The sequence below is a fragment of the Podarcis cretensis genome (genome assembly GCF_951804945.1).
Source record: "Podarcis cretensis genome assembly, chromosome: 12".
Lineage (NCBI taxonomy): Eukaryota > Metazoa > Chordata > Lepidosauria > Squamata > Lacertidae > Podarcis > Podarcis cretensis.
This window is the reverse complement of record NC_137181.1, coordinates 51,515,998-51,536,803: the sequence shown is the minus strand read 5'-3', so window position 1 is coordinate 51,536,803 and position 20,806 is coordinate 51,515,998. Positions and strand designations below refer to the sequence as shown.

At 39.3% G+C, this 20,806-nt stretch overlaps 1 protein-coding gene across 24 annotated transcripts in view; it reads left to right on the top strand.

Annotated features, from left to right (window-relative positions):
* Nucleotides 1-20,806, top strand: part of CLASP2 (cytoplasmic linker associated protein 2) — a 132,710-nt gene that overhangs the window by 11,087 nt on the left and 100,817 nt on the right. For 23 of the 24 annotated variants that reach the window (XM_079947744.1, XM_079947733.1, XM_079947734.1 and 20 more), the window contains exons 3-7: nt 973-1,076; nt 4,846-4,937; nt 5,215-5,290; nt 6,367-6,464; nt 14,491-14,561. In XM_079947744.1, coding sequence (XP_079803870.1) covers nt 973-1,076; nt 4,846-4,937; nt 5,215-5,290; nt 6,367-6,464; nt 14,491-14,561 — 441 coding nt within the window. Of the gene's footprint in view, nt 1-972; nt 1,077-4,845; nt 4,938-5,214; nt 5,291-6,366; nt 6,465-14,490; nt 14,562-18,007; nt 18,417-20,806 lie in introns of those variants that run through there. The other variant, XM_079947750.1, reaches the window with a different exon arrangement.

Below are 20,806 nucleotides of genomic sequence, written 5' to 3'. Positions count from 1 at the left end.
TGAATACGTTCATCATGTGGTGTCATCTTTGGTTCCAAGCCATGATATATCATGAGAAAGTAGTGTTAGAAAAGTCTTGTGTGAAAATATTCAAACGCATACTTTTGTAACAGTTTCAGGTCATCGGGTGCCTTGGGTCATGGTTTGTTTTTTTCTGTTGAAGTTACAGCTTTATCTGTATGCATTTAAGGAACCCTTGAAACTTTAAAGTTTCTGCCAATGGGCCAGACATTTCAACACAAGGGTTAAAAGCAATAACAAATTAATGGCTTCCTCAGAACTTAAGTCAGATTAACTAGTCAAACCTATGTGTTTGATTACCTTTTCAGCCTGCATTGCTCCCCTCCTGCCTGCTGGTTCTGAATCTCCTCCTCTTATCGGAAAAAATCAGAAAATAAATATTCAGTCTTTATGAACTGGCATGGCTAGGCAGATGAGTCCCTGGATATGGGTTAGGGTCAAAAGACTGAAATTTCTGCCTGGTGTTGTCTAGCATTTGGGGATAGAAACTGGTAAGAAGACGTTGTCTATGTAATAACAGATTTTGGAATTGTTACAACAATAGCTAGGTTAGAATTCTTACTCCAAATCAATAACTTTGTCTTGGATTTTATATGTTCAGAGACTGGCTTCCATATTTTGTGCTTTTCTACAAACAGGACGTGTAGAAAGCTGATCGCACATACAGATCTGTATAGAGAAGTAATTAGTACACTTTTGCCCAATGTTCAGTGTGAAAATGTACACTTTCTATTTATTTCATAAAATTCATATACCTCTTGATTATTATTTTTTTAAAAACCTCTCAAAGCAGTTTAAAAAACCTTAAAGCAGTACAGCCTTCTTCAGTGATCTTCTTACTAAACTTGGGACTGGATGAGGTGGAATCACTTTTACAGTTAGTTACCAGATAAAATTTTATTCAGAATTTGCATTCCATATATATTATTAATTCTTATTTCTGTCCTCTAGTTCTTATAGTTTTGATGGATCGAATGGGAGATGCCAAAGATCAAGTTCGAGATCAAGCACAAAATCTTGCATTGAAATTAATGGACCAGGCAGCTCAGCCAATGGTATGATATTTCCAGAAATTTGTACAGTACTGCAGTTCTATTTATGTTCTGTAAAATGCTCCGTTATGATAGGGTAAGGTAAAGGTAAAGGTACCCCTGTCCGTACGGGCCAGTCGTGTCCAACTCTGGGGTTGTGTGCCCATCTCAAGAGGCCGGGAGCCAGCGCTGTCCGAAGACACTTCCGGGTCACGTGGCCAGCATGACAAGCTGCATCTGGCGAGCCAGCGCAGCACACGGAACGCTGTTTACCTTCCCGCTAGTAAGCGGTCCCTATTTATCTACTTGCACCCAGAGGTGCTTTCGAACTGCTAGGTTGGCAGGCGCTGAGACTGAACGACGGGAGCGCACCCCGCCGCGGGTATTCGAACCGCCGACCTGACGATCGGCAAGTCCTAGGCACTGAGGTTTTACCTACAGCACCACCCGCGTCCCTTATGATAGGGTAACCTGTGACAAAGAAGGGAAAAATTCCTCTACCTTTTTATACTTGTGCAGCAGAAGAAATCTCAGCTGGTGTGGTTTTTTTACCCACATGTGAAAAGCTGTATCCAGTGTTAGAAACTGAGATATGAAAGCTAGGAGCTAAATAACGCCTTAAACCTAGGTTATGGGAGCAACAATGGAATGTCTAGGCACACTTTTTTATAGCAATAATACAATGCTGAAAATGAATGAACTGCAGCTAAAATCTTATATTCATTTTTCATATAGTCTAGTCCTCATCTGAAGACTGCAAAAAACAAAGCCATGCTTCCCCTGCCCGCCCCCCTAATATTCTTAAGATATTAAGAATATCTTAAGAATATCCAGTCTTCAGAGAGTGGCTGGAAGTGGGGAGGCAGAAAAAGGTCCTTCTTTCCTTCCACTCTGCAGTTTTAATCTGAAATCTTAGGCACAGTACTGCGCCCAGAGCTCAGAAACAGCTCTCACTAATAAAATTCCTTGTCGCAAAACGCACCTAGAATAATGCGAGTTTCAAACTCTGGCTGTATCTACTAAAATCTTTCTTTCGCACAAATGCCAAAGGTACAAGAATCCTTCTCTCCTTTGAATGTCTTCATCTTGCATTAAGAAAATGATGATGCAATTACACATCTTTGGTTACACGTTAGTCTGAGCATACGTAACTTGGAAACAGGCCAGTATGCCAATTGGGAGGGGCAACCAACCCATCAACCACCTGACATCATATGTCAGGTAATTCAAGTTCAGCGTGGAGCACTGTTCTAAGGCGGTGCATATCGTGCAACATTTTGTATTATGTTCAGACATGGAGGCAGAACCCACATGTCAAATCAGGCCTGCCAAAATGTTTAACATTCCTCCTCCCCCCCCAAAAAAATCCTCTCTATCACAGAACTAGGAGTGGTTTCTCTCCTCTAAGCTCTGTGATGGGGTGAAAAATTGCAGTACTGGACTGGACTTGTTGGAGACCTTTGGAAGGGGATGAGTGTGTGGATGTTGTATTCTGAATGCATGTCTGTCAGTGTGGGTGGGAGCGAGGGGGAGCAGCAGCCGTGATGATACCCACTTCCACTTTGGCCATGACCTTCAATGGAAGGACCCCCTGGGGGGCTGGTCAACAGCAAATTTGTTCCTTGGGCTGAAAAGGATTAGCCACCCCTGTTACAATGGTGCTCAATAACTTGGGCTTCTTAGTAGATTAAGTTTTTCACGACAGGGTTTTTGTTTCTTTGCATGATATCCTAGCTTTCGTATTTTTTAATTTCCTCAGTGTAAAATCGAGGCACACTTTTTCTCCTCTAACCATGCTGCTTTTTTGGCGTAGATGACTTGTTTGTGTGTGTCTTACAGACTTCCCTTTGTTTAGGCTCCATTTTGTCACTTCTGTTTTTCCTGTAGCAGTACAAGCTGCAGCAATCAGTTTCAAGTTCCATTTCTTGTTTCCCTCCCCACTGACATTCTTGTCTTGCTCACACACACCCCAAGCACTGCAGGACTGAGAATCTAGTTATACCCTAAAGGCATAGCAATCTGCATGACAATGCCATGGAGAGTTGTAAAGGGCAACATAAATTGTATAGTATTCTAGTGTATGATTATTTCATGTTTAACTTGCTGGACATTTTATTTTTTATGGTTTTCTCTATATAGCACTAATTTTCTGAGAACATGCTTGAAATGTTATAAGGAAAATGCTGTTTACTGATGGACTTGCAATTGCTGCAGCTAATTTTGTTTATAATAAGCTAAATTTTGCTGGATTGTCCTTGTGTGCATTTTTGAAAATGTTTTTGAATATCTATCTATCATCTATTTGTCTGTCTGTCTGTCTGTCTGTTCTGTGATCCCTTCCAAAAAATAGTATTTGATTGTAACGTAAAATATTATTCTTTTCCTTGTTGCCAAGTGTTGTGCTTGCATAAATTCCAGCTGGGCTTGTGCCAGGCCAATGCTTCTGAGGAATGACCAGCCTTTAAATTAAACATCTAATGCCTGCTAAATGCTGGCGGGGGGGTTCTTGCAATCAACTTACTACCTTCAACACAACACTGTTGAAACACTGAATTTTTAGATGGTATTTTTTTATGAATTAACGCAGAAATGTGAAAAATGGTTCAGCACTGCTTTTAGCTGCTTAAATCATTGTGGAAAATATATTCAGTATTGTCTAGTTCAGGTATCTTAAACCTTTTAAGACCCAAGACCCACTTTTAACCTAGGCATCCATTTGGGACCCATTTCTTAAATAAATTTGCATGGTGGTAGTGCTCCTGTTGAGACCCACTTCAGATCAAGCCAGGACCCACTAATGGGTCCTGACCCCCCAGTTGAAGACCAGTGGTCTAGCTTACCCTAGTATTTTCCTCCAAGTCTTTTAAAGGCAAAAACAATGTATAATTTAATGCATTGTAGCCTATATATACATGCGACATTGTCTGTTTTGCTCATTCTACAGCATGACTTGAATACTGGGAGGGTCTAAATCATAAAATGCTGCAGTCTGGGAAATGTGCTCTTGCTCACTGTGCAGCAGTTGCTAGGCAACCTTTTTCTCCTGAATGCCTGCTGAACGGCTGAGATTATAATGGCAGCATTGCAGCTGAAGGGAATTGCAGTTGGAATCTGTTTGCTTTGAAATATCGTTGCAAATCTAGTCTTGTAAGTCTGAAGTATACAGCATTGGCAGTTGCGATACAGCAGAGCTCCTGGGAGGCTGAGAATTATAAAGATAAAAGCAAGAAAGGAATTAATAAGGGCAAGTGAAACATGGGAAGAAGAACATGCATGGAAGCAAATGAGTGTAGCCCAAGAAATTCATAATAGAAGAAAGATACGGAGATCATCACTGAAGAACAGAAACAGCACTGGAATTGGAGGGCAAATAGAACCAGAAGTATAAGTGTGCAAAATAAATACTTTAAAAATACATTAATGCAATTTTTTAAATAAAAAAAATCAAATGTAAAAGAAATTCAGTTGTAAATATCTGGATGAGGGAGGGACCTATTAAAGTCGCAGTGGGAAGATATTTTTAAGCAGGGAAAGGTTAATATGAGAGACACGTCAATTTAGATATTTCAGTTGTTATTCTTATTTTGTCTCCAGTTTCTGAAAACTAATTGATTAAATGCTGTTTTATACCAGTATTAATATAATGGTAGTAGGTGTAAAAGAGCCTGATCTGAACTTTTTGTCCCAAAGCAATAAATGTAATAATTTTGGTTGTGTTAATTTAGAATTTACATTTGTGTCATGGAGTATGCAATTTCATTCAATAACCTAACCGACCTTTTATTTTTAATAGTTCGTCTGGGAACGTCTTGTTGCTGGCTTTAAACACAAGAACTATCGTTCACGAGAAGGAGTGTGTCTGTGTCTTATTGCAACATTAAACACGTATGTATTTTATTTTTATTGAAGTAAGCTGTTGAAATAAATGTTCATCCCTTTCCTTTGGGGCAAGTTCTTTTTCTAGGGATTAGTCCTTTTTAAAAAGACCCTTAAAATGAAAAGCAATGATCAGACTTTTAATTTGCTTTCAACTTTACCTCTTGAGTTCATCTAAACTGTCCTTAGATTGTAAGGATAGTTGGAGTTGTCTTCTGGTAGTGTTGGCTGATGTTTTGTGCATGAGGTGAGAAATGACGCTTGCTCTGATTTTTTCCTCCCCTAGCTATGGTGCACAATCATTAATTCTCAACAAACTGGTACCACACTTATGCATCTTGTCTGGAGACTCCAATAGCCAGGTAGGATTATAATCTTTCAACAACAAAAAAACATTTCTTTTGATTTTCTTCTGTCTGTGTTTTCTTACTACATGGGTTTGTCAATAATGGGAGGATTGTAGGAGATTGTTAGTAAATCTTAAAGATCTAGAATTTTGAGAATACCTAGAAATTTAGACCAAGAAGCAGAACTTCTTTTCATTTCCCACATGAAACTAGAGGAGGTGTCTTCAACAAACTTACCACTGTTGTGGAACAATGAGGCAATTTTTTAAATGGAACTCTTGGCTTAGGAAATATATGTTTGGCTTTTTCCTATGTATTCAAAGGTTTAAGTGGTCTTGTATAGAATTCTAGAAATACGTCTTTTCATAAATAAATGTAAGGCATTCTTCAGAATAGGTGATGAGTTATTTACTTTCTGTCCTGCATCCCTTCCTGTTAGTCATAGGTTGCAAGATAAGAGAGTTGTTAAGTTTTTCTATCTTCCCTAAGAATACATATATGCATAATTAAAATTCTAGCGGCATGGCTGGAGGGTGGGAGGGGAGGACCATACAAGAAGAAATGGCTTCAGGGTTGGGGTTTTGTTTTTGTTTCTTTTAATCAAACATAAATGAACATGGTAGCTGACAGGCTACAATAGTATCTCACAGAGAAATTAAGCATAAGAAATTCATTGTAGAATTGCATTGAATAAGTTGATATTTTTCCCCTCCCACTGCAGTAGACATGCTTGCAGTAAGAAAGCAGACTGTGTATGGAACAATATTGTTTAGAGCAGCACAGTGTAGCAGAGAAGCTTAACTTTTATAAAGATGTCTGAGTTTGACATGCATATTGCAACAGTTTACTCTTTCTGTAGCCTCAGACCAGACAGTCAATGTGTTTGAAAAAGACCTAGCAATTATGCACCTGACTCCTTAAACTTGCAGTCTTGTTTAAACCCTTTCCCTTCATTTTATTTAGAATTATTGACGGGTAAGCAAAATATTGATGAGCAAAAACTAGAAGATTAAACAGTAAGCGTAGTGTGCTAATTGCCATACCTTTAAATATTCTTGCCATGTTCTAATACCTGCTCTGTATGCTCGCAGGTGAGAGATGCTGCAATATTGGCGATTGTGGAGATTTATAGGCATGTAGGAGAGAAAGTAAGAGTTGATCTTAACAAAAGGGGACTTCCGTCTGCAAGGTGAGTTAGCTATGATGGCTACTACAAATACCTATCTTGTTATGATTATATGCATAAACTTATGTAACATTTGCTAGCTTTTGAGGTTAAATGTATATATACTTTTGTTCGGTGGTGCACACTGTAGCACCTTTTGCTCAAAACAGGAAACAGTAGACACTGAAGCAAACAAAATAAAAATAAAAACTTTGTCACAATTTACCATTGTTTCTAGAGTACATTGTATGAACAAACCAGAATTGTGCTGGTCGCTGCTTGTGATTGAATAATGTGCCAAAAGACTGCATAAACAACCTTTTAGTTATTTGCTGCCCAGTTAAAATGTAAACGTCTCAAATTGCAAGAAACCTAGCAAATATGGGAAGTTTTCTTGGTATAGCTTAGAAATAATAATCAAATAGGCAGTGGGAAAGGTAAACTGTTAGAATAGGCTAAATTGTATTAATCTAACACTATTTAGTGCCTTGCTCACATATATTGGCATTTTATTTTTTTTTCAGTTTAGACAAAGTCAAGTCAGATGAGACATGACAGAAGCGTATGAAATTGTGCCTGGTGTGGATATAGTGGATAGTTAAGTTTTTCTTTCTCTCTAATAGAACTTGGTGCCAATTCCAAACAGAAAAAAGAAAGTATGTCTTAACAGAACACATAGTTAATTTGTGGAATTTGCTCCCACCAGACGTGGTAATGGCCACAAGCTTTGGTCACCTAAAAGGAAGATTAGATAATTTTGTGGAGCATAGGCATCTAAACTTGCCAACAGTATGGCACCACTATGGGAACCCCCACCTATGGCTTTGAAAACTGGCAAAAAGCATGCTCAGGGTATCTGTCTCACACCACTGAGATATCCCTGGCTAGGGGAAATGTTTATGGAACAAACTATGTGATGACCTGTGGCTGTAGCCAAAACATTTCTCAGTGGGGGGAAAAACTTCATTTGATTCTCTTAGGTTCCCCCCTTCCTAAACTGAGAATATGGAATATTCACCAGGAAACCAGTTCAGTATATTTCATCCTCCTCTCCCCTTAATCCGTATGTGCTATCACCGGGGATGCCAGGATTTCCTGGACTTGGTGCACTATGTGGATTGGAGGGACACAGGTGGCACTGTGGTCTAAACCACTGAGCATCTTGGGTTTGCTGATTAGGTCAGCAGTTCAAATCCGCATGATAAGATGAGCTCCTGTTTCTCTGTCCCAGCTTCTGCCAACCCAGCAGTTCGAAAGCACACCAGTGCAAGTAGTTAAATAGGTACTGCTACGGCGGGAAGGTAAACGGTGTTTCTGTGCTCTTTGGCTTCTTTCATTCTGTTCCATTGCGCCAGAAATGGTTTAGTCATGCTGGCCACATAACCCAGAAAGTTGTCTGTGGACAAACTCTGGCTCCCTTGGCCTGAAAGCGAGATGAGCGGCTCATCCCATAATCACCTTTGACTGGACTTAAACGTCCAGGGGTCCTTTACCTTTTACCTTTTTATGTTGGTTGGGTACTTTGCACACCCATCACAAATGCTGCTTATATACACGTATTAACTTAGTTATCTCACAGGGCTGCTGCAAACATAACAGGGGGAGGAGAACATGCATATTTGAGCTCCTAGGTACAAAAGCAAGATACAGATATTTGCCACATAGCACATAGCTAAACTATGGAATATATTCCCATGGGAGATAGTAGCGGTCTCCAACATAAATGGTTTTAAAAGAGGATTGGGCAGAATACATGAGGATAAGGCTACTAGCCACAACTGATGTATTGTGCCTCCATGGTTGGAGGCAGTTTGCTTCTGAATCCTAGTTGCTTGAAACCATAGGAGAGGAACGTGCTATTGTGCTGAGGTCTTATTTGCAGACTTCTCATAGGGTTCTGGTTGGCCGCTGTGACAATAGGATACATTTATTTCAGGTTGCTTTAGCTTAATATATTTACTTTATGAAGGAGAGGAACCTGCGGTTGTTGCTCAGCGGCAACTTCCAACTTTGACAGTTGGCCATGCTGATGAGAGTTGGCATCCAACATTTGGAAGGCCTCGAGTTCCCAATCCCTGGATTAACTGTAATTTAAAGAGGACTTTCAGAAATCTTTTTCTGTTTCAAAGATTAGATCCATGTCTTATCTGATCCAGAAAGGCAGCATTTTCTGCCACAGTAATGCAGCAGCATTCAGGTGGGGGATACAGCATGTGTAGGTCTTCTCCTGGTTGGAATAGAGCTTTGAAGTCATGGAGGTGTGGAGATGGGAAATGGGGGGGGGGGGCAGAGACTCGGAAGAGATCTAAAATGGAAGAACTGGAAATTTGGAGAGTAAAAATAAGATGTATACTTTCCCACTCAAAATAAGCAAGATGTGTTTTTAAACTGGTTTGCCTTTCTAGACCTGGGCTGACATATGAACCCATTAGGTCAACTTTGGCTCTCCAGATGTTTTGAGACTACAATTCCTAGCATCCCTGACCACTGGTCCTGCTAGCTAGGTATCATGGGAGTTGTGGGCCAAAAACATCTGGAGGGCTGAGCTTGCGGAAGCCTGCATTAAACTAACCTTTGTGTTTGCATGCTGTATTAAACAAAAGAACACACAGAGGTAGAAGCATCACTATTTTACAGTGCTGCAGGTTTTGGTAGATTATTATGCAAGATGCCTGAATTCATCCTCTCAGTAGCAAAACAGAAAAGGATTCCATTCCCACACAGTCATTGGATCTTAATAAGTTTTTTCTTCCTACTTAAATTCTTAGAAATCCTTCATTCCTGTTGCAAATTATAATAAACTTCCATGTATGCTCCTTCAGCTATCACTTCAACATAAAAGGAAGCCTTCTGAATCAGATGAAAGGCCTATGCATCCTATTTCCCACAGTGGCCAACTATGAAAAGTTGCAAGCCAGATATGAGAGCATTAGCCGTATTCTTCTATTGCTCCTCACACCAGTTAGAACAGCCAAACAACGAAACTATTACCATAGTAATTAAAGTATAATGTAGTAGTTGAAACAAATTGTAGTGTAATTGTCTTGACATACATTTGTACTATGTATAGTGGTGCCCCGCAAGACGAATGCCTCGCAAGATGGAAAACCCGCTAGACAAAAGGGTTTTCCGTTTTGGAGGCTCTTCGCAAAACGAATTTCCCTATGGGCTTGCTTCGCAAGACGAAAATGTCTTGCGAGTTCCTGCGGGGTTTTTTCCCTCCCCCCCCCTTTTCCTAAGCCCTAAGCCGCTTATCAGCTGATCCGCTGATAAGCCGCTTATCAGCTGATCCGTTAAAAGCCGCTAATAGCGCTAATCCGCTAAGCTGTCAATGGGCTTGCTTCGCAAGACGAAAAAACCGCTATACAAAGAGCCTCACGGAACGGATTAATTTCGTCTTGCGAGGCACCACTGTATAGTAAAAAGTAATACTCTATTCCTTGAGAGGTAGTGATATCCATAAAATCATGGATGTGCCTGATAAATTGTATCTTAGTAAGTTGTCTGATTGGATGGCATTGCAGTACATTAATCTAAAACTAAGTAAGTTACAATAATCTAGTAGTCAACATTTTGTTAGTTTTAAAGGTTGCTGTCAAATACAATTTGACATTTAGAGGAGAATTGTGTGTGTAGAACTCAGCTGTGGTGGCATTTGGTGAAACTCAAAATGATAAGTGTGCATATTAGATTAATGTTAGCTTTTTCCTAGTAATTTGTTAAAAGCAAAGGGGAAAGCAAGGCAGCCACCTCAAAACTGAATTTGAATTAAATGGTGAAACTGCAAGATTATTCTGGCCAGTTGTATAGCATTTATAGGGATTTTTAAAAAAACACCATTGGTGTCAGCAGCCTCTTTGCATGTTTGTTGTGTAAATATCTGGATATAGCCATGTGTATTTCATGTTGATTTCAAAATAATGCACTGGAATTCAATACTTTTGCAAGACTTCTGTACACTTTGAACAGGATGTGAATTCTCAAGTTGTCTTGAGAACACCTAAGTCAAGGAAAAAAGGCTTTGAGTCGTCCCAAATTGAATAATACATATGACTTGCCTAGAATTTTGTTCTGTTGTTATGGGACTTGCAGAGCAAATGGAAAGGGGAGAATGACTCTTCTGAAGAATTGTACACTCCCACTTGTGAAGGTTCTGTTCCTACACAAAGAGGCTCTGGAAACATTCTTAAAAGACCTGATACTCTGCTTCCTACTAGTTTCAGAACCTGAAATTTAGATCTATTGGCTTGGGAGAGCTATTGCCTAGTCTCCAATATTTCTTCCTTGTGGAGCTAATGGTAACTGGACAACTAACTCCAGGCAGTGTTGAATATTTGGATCATTTCTAATCCAGCTTCATATCTAGCTTGGGAACATGGGAACAGAAACAGCATTGGTCACCTTGGTAGATGATTTATGACGAGAGTGTAACACCGTTTGTTTTGCTGGACCTTTCTGTGGGTTTTGATACCATAAAATATGGTATGTTAGACTTGTTTGAGTTGGGCCTAGGGGAGTTGCTCTGGTTTTTCCTGGAAAATGTGGGTGCTAGAAGACATCTGTTGTTCAATGGCCTGTGGAATTCCTCAGAAGTGTATTCTATTCTCTATGCTGTTCAGCATGTACATTAACTACTGGGGTAAGCCATCCCAGAGGTTCAAACGTGTCATCAGTATGCAGATGTGACTTCTCCACGTGTCTTTTCCATCTGCTGGTCCTAGGGAGGCTGTTGAACTTCTGAATTTGTGCCTTGAGACGGCACAAGTTGAAGATTAATCCAAGCATTGTGTATGGGGAAAGAGACTCCCCTGGATTGAGATTTGTAAGTAGTTCTGGATAGGGTTACACTTCCCCCTGAAGAATAACTAGGAGTGCAACTAGGAGTGATGCTGGACTCAGCACCAAACGTTCAGATGGCAGTAATAGCTAAGGGTTCTTTTTATCATCTTCAGCTTGTTCCTCTGTTTTGACTCTACCTGGAGGAGCGTGCCTTGGTTATCCATGGTTATCCATGCATTTGTAGCATCCAGGCTGAACTACTGTAATGTTCTATTCATAGTGTTGCCTTTAAATTTTGGAAGTGCGTCTTTCAGAAACTTGAACTGGTAGAAATGCAACTGTCCAGCTACTGGTAGTGGAGAGGCAGTTGGAGCATATTACATCAAATTATACCAGTTTTCCTGGTTAGTGATATGTTTCCAGAGATGTGGTAAATGGTTTATAACTAGGTTGCTTAAAAGATTCCCTGCATCCAGGTCAACCTGCCAGTCCAATCCTTGAAGATGTTTCTCAGAGGCCCTGCTTATGTACCCACCTGTGGATGCAATTGGGCTGGTGGCAACACAGAACAGGGTCTTCTTCGCAGTGGCCCCACAGTAGTAGAATTCAGTCCCACATGAGATCAAGCAAGCCCTATCTCTCAATATTCCAGATGGACTTTGAAGGTCCACCTTTTCATTACAGCCTTCAGTGGTTCATTATAAATTGTGTTGTACAAATTGTGTTATGGTCTGGTTTGTATGTTTAAGTTGCCTTGGGCTGGTTTGGTGCTGGATTTTAGCAGTAATGTGAGAGAGATGTGTTAAAACATAATTTATTTGTGCTTTGATGTATATTTTATAATAGTGCTCTGTGAAGAGTGTCTCATGAAAAGCAGGTTCTGAATCAGTTACAGAAAGATAGAGAAATTGGCTAGTCAGATAACAGATGAGTTCCACGCATCCAGACACCACCTAAAGATCCAACAATTAATGAGATCTTCACTCAGAAAACTAACACAGGGACAGAAAACTTCCCTTTCAGTGGTAAGATTTCACAAAGCAAAGACTGGTTTGGGGTTTATGCCCCATTCTATTTTAAAGGTAAAGGGACCCCTGACCATTACGTCCAGTTGCGGACGACTCTGTGGTTGCGGCGCTCATCTCATTTTACTGGCCGAGGGAACCGGTGTACAGCTTCTGGGTCATGTGGCCAGCATGACTAAGCCGCGTCTGGCGAACCAGAGCAGCGCATGGAAACGCCGTTTACCTTCCCGCCGGAGCGGTACCTATTTATCTACTTGCACTTTTTGGTGTGTTTTCAAAATGCTAGGTTGGCAGGAGCAGGGACTGAGCAATGGGAGCTCACCCCGTTACGGGGATTCGAACTGCCGACCTTTTGATTGGCAAGCCCTAGGCTCTGTGGTTTAGAACACCACTATGATTAACTGTTTAGATAGACTTGACATCATTAAACATTGAGATCTCCTTTGGATCATTGTTTCACAAGGAAACATCATACCACATAAAGTACTTTCTTTCCAACCATTCCTAAGATACGAGCCCCTTAGGTGAGAACATTGTACTGCTTGATACTATCTTTAATTCACCCACTGTATTCTCATATTTTTGCGCCCTTCCACATAGATGCATAGGACTCCATTACTTGGGACCAGCATTAGCTCTCTCTTCAGCTATGCAACAAAATTCAGTAACACACCCCTTCAAATTTCTGCCTCACATGGTGCCACCTCGAGAAGGTAGACTTCTTTCTCTCCAAGAGGGTATCACAGCTTTCCTTTCCATTTTCAGACTAACACTCTAGAACTGGCACAGGGAACCTTTGAACCTGCAGACGTTGCAAGCCCATTCTTTCTAGAGCTGATGTGAGCTGTAGTTCAGCAACATTTGAAGGGCCAGAGAGTCCTCATTCCTGCTCTAGAACTTTTGTAGAGTTGATCCACAGAAATGCAAAAAAAAAAAAAAAAAAAAACTATGTGTGTGACAGCACAAAGAACATTAGTTACAGGTAAACAACTCATCTTTAAATAGACACACAAAGTGCCCTTGAATGGCAGTCTGCAAGATGGAAGATAAGCTTCTCAATTGCCCCAACAGTGCTCTGGTCATTTGAGTTTTAAAAACAAGAACAAAAACCACATTGCCCCCCAACTTTTTTGCTATAAGTACTTCCCCAAGGTTTGAAGCACCTGCTCTTGCGAGACTCCATTTGTCTATGTGGTCAGAAAACTGACTTCTTGAAAATGTAAATGCTTTCCTTTCTCTTTTTTTGAGGAATTTTCAAGAAGCAGTAATGTTGAACACTTACCAATCACATGTTTGTTACTCTTGCTGTTTTTTTTTTGTTTTTTTTTATTATTTTTTAAGTTAATCATTGCTTTGAGAGATTCAAACTGAAATGAGGGTTTCAAGGAATGCAAGCACTGTAGCCATAGAAGTCTGGCTATTTCCAGTAGGGTTGTGATCAGTTCACTCAATAATTATATTTCCAAGCGAACTGATTTCAGATATAATACATTGATGTGGTGCCACGTAACTACTGATACACAGTGAGTATCATTTGCACCGTATTTTTGAGCATTCCTTTGTACAATTTGAAATTTAAAGATTTATAATAGGACTTGCAGAGGATGTGTAACTCTGAAAGTTGGGTTATGGATCTTAAATAATAAAACAGGGTAATGGATTATGGGCTACGTAAAAAGAATTAGCAAATCTAACATCTGGAGGATTAGAAAGCTCTAGGAACAGCAAGCACCAGGAAACCAGCTAACATTAGTTGCTGAAAATAGGACACAGAGGCTAAAATGGCTTGGATATGTAGAAGAATGAGACAAACTAGCAGGAGAAAAAGAATATTGGACAGAACCAAAGGGAAAATAACTCTAACAGAAACCAAGAAATAGATGGGTGAACTTAAATAGATGTGAGTATGTTTTGCAGTTAATTGTGAAGAGAGATTCCGAAGAGAGAAAGGGGTTGTGTGCCTGACCGATGCATGTTGACTGCAAAACTGCATTTAAATATGGTTTCTCTTCCTGCTTTAGTCTTAATAAAATACACACTAGAACATGACTCAAACATAACATTGTGAATTGTGATCACCAGCTTACCTTGATTATTTGTATTTGTGACATTATTGGGTTTTCTAGAAACTGGGACTTGAGTCCTAGAAAAAATCAGGATTGGTTAAAATTGTAATTTAAAATGTTTGATTTGAAAAAGGAATGATATGTGTGTTTTTATTTATATATATTTATTCATATTCTTAGGTTACAAACAATATTTATGAAATTTGATGAAGTGAAAAACGGTGGCAATATGATTTCAAGCAACTTCAGTGGTGAGTATCCAATAGTGTATGTTGACATGGATATATAAAAAGTTGAATTTAGACTATTTTAAGCTGCTTGACATGTATGAGTTGTCTTTAGCATTTCTGCAACTAAGGTTAGGCTTAGTTAAATATGGCAAAAGTTAGATATGGATTTAGGTTTTCCAAATGTATGGTATTAATGTTTATTTTATAGCATCTAACTAGTTAGTACTATGCAATTTTGAGAAGGAAGTATTGGCACTGTTTAACATGAGCACCTCGGAACTGTTAAAGCAGTATGGGAAGCAAATGTGACCTAGGTCTGGGTTTAGGAAACTGTATTGGAATACAGTTATTTGTCCCTGTTTGCTCTCAGCCTCTAGCTTCTTTTGAGAGTTGTTAGATTTTGTTGTCTTTGTTGGTCTCTTGTTACTTATTTGTTTATTACACATTGATCAGTTTGTCTAGGAATATACAATATGCATTTCTTTATGAGTTTTTCATGGTTTACATAGTGTAGAATCCCAACTGGTGCCCTTGATTTAATGGAAGGGCTTTTGTTTCAACACACATCTTCTCTGTCTGAAGAAGAGAGGCAATTTTTGTGATTTCCCTCTTTTCCGCACTCTCTGAAAATTGGCGGCTTCCAGAGCAGCATGGAAGGTGCTGTCAGTTGCTGAGTATGGAAGGGCAAATTGGCCACAGTCACCTCTTGGTTAGCAGAGGCATCCACTAGATCAAAAGGTCACCTGGGAGCGCAATGGGTGCAGTTGGATTCCTGTCTGTGGTGTGCAAATTTGACATGTTGAACATGCATTTTCATTCTAGCGTTTCACTTGTGGACTGAGACTTTTCACTTGCTTTCAGTATTTATATTGCACTGATTCATGTGCGAGATGTATTCCTACTGCTTATTTCTTGTGTTTCCAACCCTTCCAGTACAGATGTACTTCTTTAGCTATTTTTGATTGCATTACCATACACTGTTCACTTAAATCAGGACTGGTGAGCCCATGGTCCTCTGGATGTTGTTGAGCTAAGATTCCCATTATCTCTGGCAATTGGCCATGCTAGCTGGGGATGATAGATTTGGAGTTCAACAGCATCTGGAGGGCCACAAATTCCATATCCCCGAATTAAGACTTTGCCTCTAAGAAATTATTCTTACTTCACACCCTGTTGAGAATATCTGCATGAGATTCAGTGGTGGCTTCTTTGAACAGGGATTTTTACCTTCCTAACACACCCCGTTCATAAAATCTCCCCTTTTATCTTCTGCGAGCAAGCTTCTCTGCTGTTATTCCAATTATGTATGTAAACCATTCTTACGAACAAATATGTTTGCAGATAAGGTTAAAGTCTTTATTTTGACTCCCGACTGCCTTCAGTCTGTGGGTATCATTCTAATAATGTTTTTTTCTATGGTGGCTAAACCATAGCCTTATGGCGTGGGGAAGCGCAGTTACTGTTGTGGTTTCTTTTCTTTTTCTCTTCATCTTACATAACCACACAGTAGGTACAAAATGGCATTTCAGTTGCAAGTCTACGCAGGTATCTAACCTATAAAAATACCTTCAATATCTAGATCTCTATGTTGCGTGGCATTTGTGCTGCATAACACTTCTGATGTGGCTGTCAGCTACTCCCAGGTCTTAAGACTGCTATCAGCTGTCTCTCTCATGTGGCATTGCAAACAAGAGGTGTGCTAAGCTTCCCCTATTTATTAGCAAATGAGCAACCATTTCCATGGAAACAGATATTGCAGTCAGCAGCAGAGCCCATTGAATTCCTTTTCTGGGAGGCTGAGTTCTGTAAATGCTGTTTCTTCTACAGGATTTAAGAGGATCCCTACATTATATTTTAAATGGCTGAAGTTTTCAGCGTTTGTACCTTTTTCACAATAGCAAGAAACACCAGAGCGCTCTGAATGGGTTTTGCAGTCATCCAAATGCAACAGCTTATCTGTTCTCATAATGGCCCATTTTATAAATGGAGGGGGAAGGCACACATGAAACTTTCTTTGCCAGAGACTTGAAACATAATGTTAAAGTGGTGTTTAGGATTGCATCACTTCAAACAAATGACACAAAGTACATGTGCGTTTGAACCACATATATTTCTCACTTGTTTGGGTCTCATACATTTTTCATTGCTCAACATCTTTTCTCCATTTGAGATGGTTACCATGCAAATGTCACGGGGGGGGGGAGGCGACGACGACTCGCAGTTTGTAAATTATGTTTCTTCATTACAGTCATCACACTACAAATAATATACACAAATACAAATTTCCAAATAGTAATCGGGGAACCAAGGTCGTTGTTTGGGATTAATACTTTTACTGGTTCTAGATATTACACTCCTTTTAGCTGTAAATGCGTGGGCTGATGTGTTCAACCTTATTTACACAGTAGGAAACTAATTGCAGTTGAGTGCTTTAAAACATTGCAAGTCAAAAATAGGTTTGGGAGGGTCTTTCATCCAGCATGTTCACTATATTTGCACTTTCCAGTTTTGAATTTTTTATCCAAAAAAAAAACAAAAAAAAAACATTGCAAGTCAAAAATAGGTTTGGGAGGGTCTTTCATCCAGCATGTTCACTATATTTGCACTTTCCAGTTTTGAATTTTTTATCCAAAAAAAAACACAAAAAAAAACACGACAACAAACCCCCTAAAAACTAAAAGCTGGGTTCAGTCATGGCTCGCCCTCCCAGCTCAGGTGGGAAAGACCTGCGAAACAGGGAGCAGGTCTTCCAGGACTCACAGTACTCTAGAAGTCCATCCAGTTAGCTTTGTGGCTAAGCAGGGATTTAAATATGAGTCTCTGTGGTCCTAGTCCAATACTCTAACCACAATGACACACTATTCAAATTCCAGCAGTCTGTCTCTACCGCTCATAGTTAAACGATCTATAGCCCTTTCCAGTTTAAAGGGGGAGAACAGAAACATTTCTGTGTGTGAATATTTGGTTTAAAAATTCATTTCAGTAAAACTGTTTGCTGTTGCAAGGATTTCCTTGCAACAGCAAACGGTTTCACTGAAATGAATTTGCTAATCTATACTTTGCTAATCTATGTGTTACCATATTGCTTTGTCAGTTTTAAAAATTCCTTTTGAGAAGTGCTTGCCTTGACTCTTGTGTGTGGCTCAGACATGAAGTACACTGTCTTTTTGCCTGGGATAATGTGGCTAGCTTGGGTTTTGTCACTGTCTTTACCAGGAGCAATCTTCATTAAGTGGCACGTCTTTCTTTGAATAGAAAAGCCTTTGAAGGTCTGCCTTTGACGTGGTTTGTTTACAGCAACCAGTGATGGCTGAACACAATGAGAGATTGAGAAGGCAGCAAAAAAATAAAGGCCAAAGAAGAATATGACACATCTTCTGTTCATAGCTATGCAAATCAGATAATCATTTGGTCATGTGCTCATTGCTGATTACACATGAATCCTTAGGGAATGGAAGCAGAAAATGATTACTGGACGCATGCCTTGTGTTTTGATGACTGCATTAAAAGTCCCTGTCGAATAACCTTCATTGCATGTGAGCAATACCTTTAAAGAAAAAGGCAGACGGCTAGGAAAGGATTTTTTTTCTTCCTGTACCGGCAAGTGTGTTATTAGGTTTAAGCAGGAGAGAGGCTGGTTATAATGGATAGAAGGAGTTTCCTGCAAGAAGCAGGACCTTTATTTTGAAGTGGTGTAGCAGCTGTTGCTGGTTGCAGTAGAGAACTGCAGATCTGACTGGGTCACACAGTGCTGTGTCGTCTTCACGCTGCACTGGATTGAGAGTGGCGCAGGCACTTACAGTCACTCAGATTGAAGTTGTATCCTTGGAAAAAGCTCCTGGTAGCATTACAACTGTGTAATGGCTGTTGGGGATGGTGAGTACAGCCTTGTTTTTGTTGTCAATTAGACTTAGCTTGTGTGCGTTTGAATGTTGAAACAACCTTGCTATGTTAAGCCCATATTTGTGTTACACCAAGATTCATTTACTGTATAGCTTTTAGAGCTCTGAAATTTAAATTTGCTTTAAGCAACAATAAGAGTAGACATAGAATTGTCTGCTAGCCCTATATCCAATGGTTTTATGTGTCTATGAGGAGGACATGCCCTCTCTGTATCAGCAGTGAGAAAGTGTATATACTTTGCTGTACAAAGTCATTATTTGAAGAAAATGCAGGGTTATGTTTTTTAAACCTTTGTCTGTATTAAAGATGCTTAAGTCTTAGCATCTGTCAGATTGATGTTATACATGAGCTTGCCATTGCTACCATCCTTGAACAATCTGCCCTAGAGGATTGAAGAGCCATAATGCTAATTTTTTGTTTTGTTTTGTTTTAGAATTGTGTATTTGTAATTTTTTACTTATTAAAGATGGCATTGTAACTAATCATACTAGGGTTCTTCTGCATGTTCGCTTTTGGAGATACTTTATGATTTGCACAAATGCTCCTAAGATATCGCCTTACAGGGTTATTTGACCTTTATAGAACTTGATAATATATGGGGCAGCAAATTAATGTCTAGGGCATTGACTTTGTCTTGGAGTTTATATTTAGTAATAGCAGCTCAGATAATTTATTCAAGGTATAGCTTTCAGCAGGAGTTAGGAAACTGAAAGAAAGCTAAAAAGAAAGATGTAATTACTTGTAGATAATAGCCATACATATCTAGGTGTAAAATAAGGCATTCTTCTACAGTGGATTCCTATGATGTCTGTGTTCTAATCCATTGGAAATTAGACAATAGCTTAGACTGAGTATTTTGTAGTCCTTAAGGTGTTTGCATAATCCTGTACCATTGATATGTGTAGTTAGACAAACTTTGGAAATGGTTAGCTTTAAAAGTTTTAAGTGCCACTTCTTCATAAATTCAAATATGTCTGTATAATTGAAATTGCCAAAAAATGAGATTTTTCAACATGTCAAAAATTCTGTTAGATTCCCCCCCCCCACATATCTACTCACCTTTTTTATCACTAGCAGAAGTACTAAAAAATAGCATTGTTCTGAAAGTCAACTGACACTGGTATGGAGAAGCTTTGCATAAAATGTCAGATCCAATTAGGATTGTGTAGGATGATCTAGCAGCTTTTTCTTGCTTAAATCCACCATTCACCACATCTAGGGGGATATTCAGTCTTGATAACAAAGTTGAACAATGTCATGAGAAAGAAAACATGATCAAAAATAATACTGTATGTTGCAGATAATCTAGTCTGTAGATGATTTAGTTACCTGGATATATTGACTTGGTTGCAAAGAGACAAAAGCAAAGTTTCACTCAGGCAACAGGATTTTTCTGTCTCCTCAGTGCAATCAGGTATGACCCCAAGCTATTTCTGCTTGTTGAGGGACCCTCTGGAAAGGCATGAGATGTGCAAAGGGCTGCAGCTAGTGGGAGAAATCTGGAGACCTCCATGCACAAGCCAAAGTGTTCCGCTTGCAGGCTATTTGGATCCCTTTCAAAATGTGACTTTCAGTATTTCTACTTTTGCTAGCAGAATGAATGAAGACTTGCGTCTGACTGAACCTTACCTTAAGCATACTAAGAATTCAGATATATGGGAAATTGTTTCTGTTCTTAACAGTTTTTCTGTTTAAAAGCACTGAATTTGAACCTTAATTTTCCATTATGAGAGGTGGAAGCATAGGTGATTCTATAGATGGAACTCTGAAGCTTTTCTTTGAAATTTGTTCCCTCAAATTATTTTGGAAGGTTCCAGAGCAATGCATTTCTTTTTTTGCTTGAAAATGTACGAGTGTTTGTTAGAAATATTCAGATACCTTCAAATCATATTACATTGGTGCTGTGTGAAGCTGGCAGACAACAGTTCTGGGCAGTAGACTTTTTGTGTGTAAGGTACTCCTTGAAGAGGATAAAGTTATATCCCTTGTTAACCAGATTAAGGCTCTCAGTCTGTATCTAACATAATTGCTGCGTACTACTATCATGTAGGCCCAAGATCATACTATTTTAATTCAATGATTTTTCAGTGTGTTGCTATTTTGTTAAAAGTAAGTACATTAATAAGATTCTTCCTTGGCTTTTGCCAGTATAATGTCAAACTTGAAAGACTATTTAAAAAAGTACATTCAATCCAGATTTGTTGAGAAGGCTTAGACAAGTTAATTCCTGATGAGGAAAATTTTAAATGAAGTTATTCATTAGAACACAGGCACATGTAGTATTTAATGGTAATAAATGCAAGTGCATTTAACGGGGGAGGGGGGGTCCATTTTGTACAAACAACAAATTGAATGAATGAATG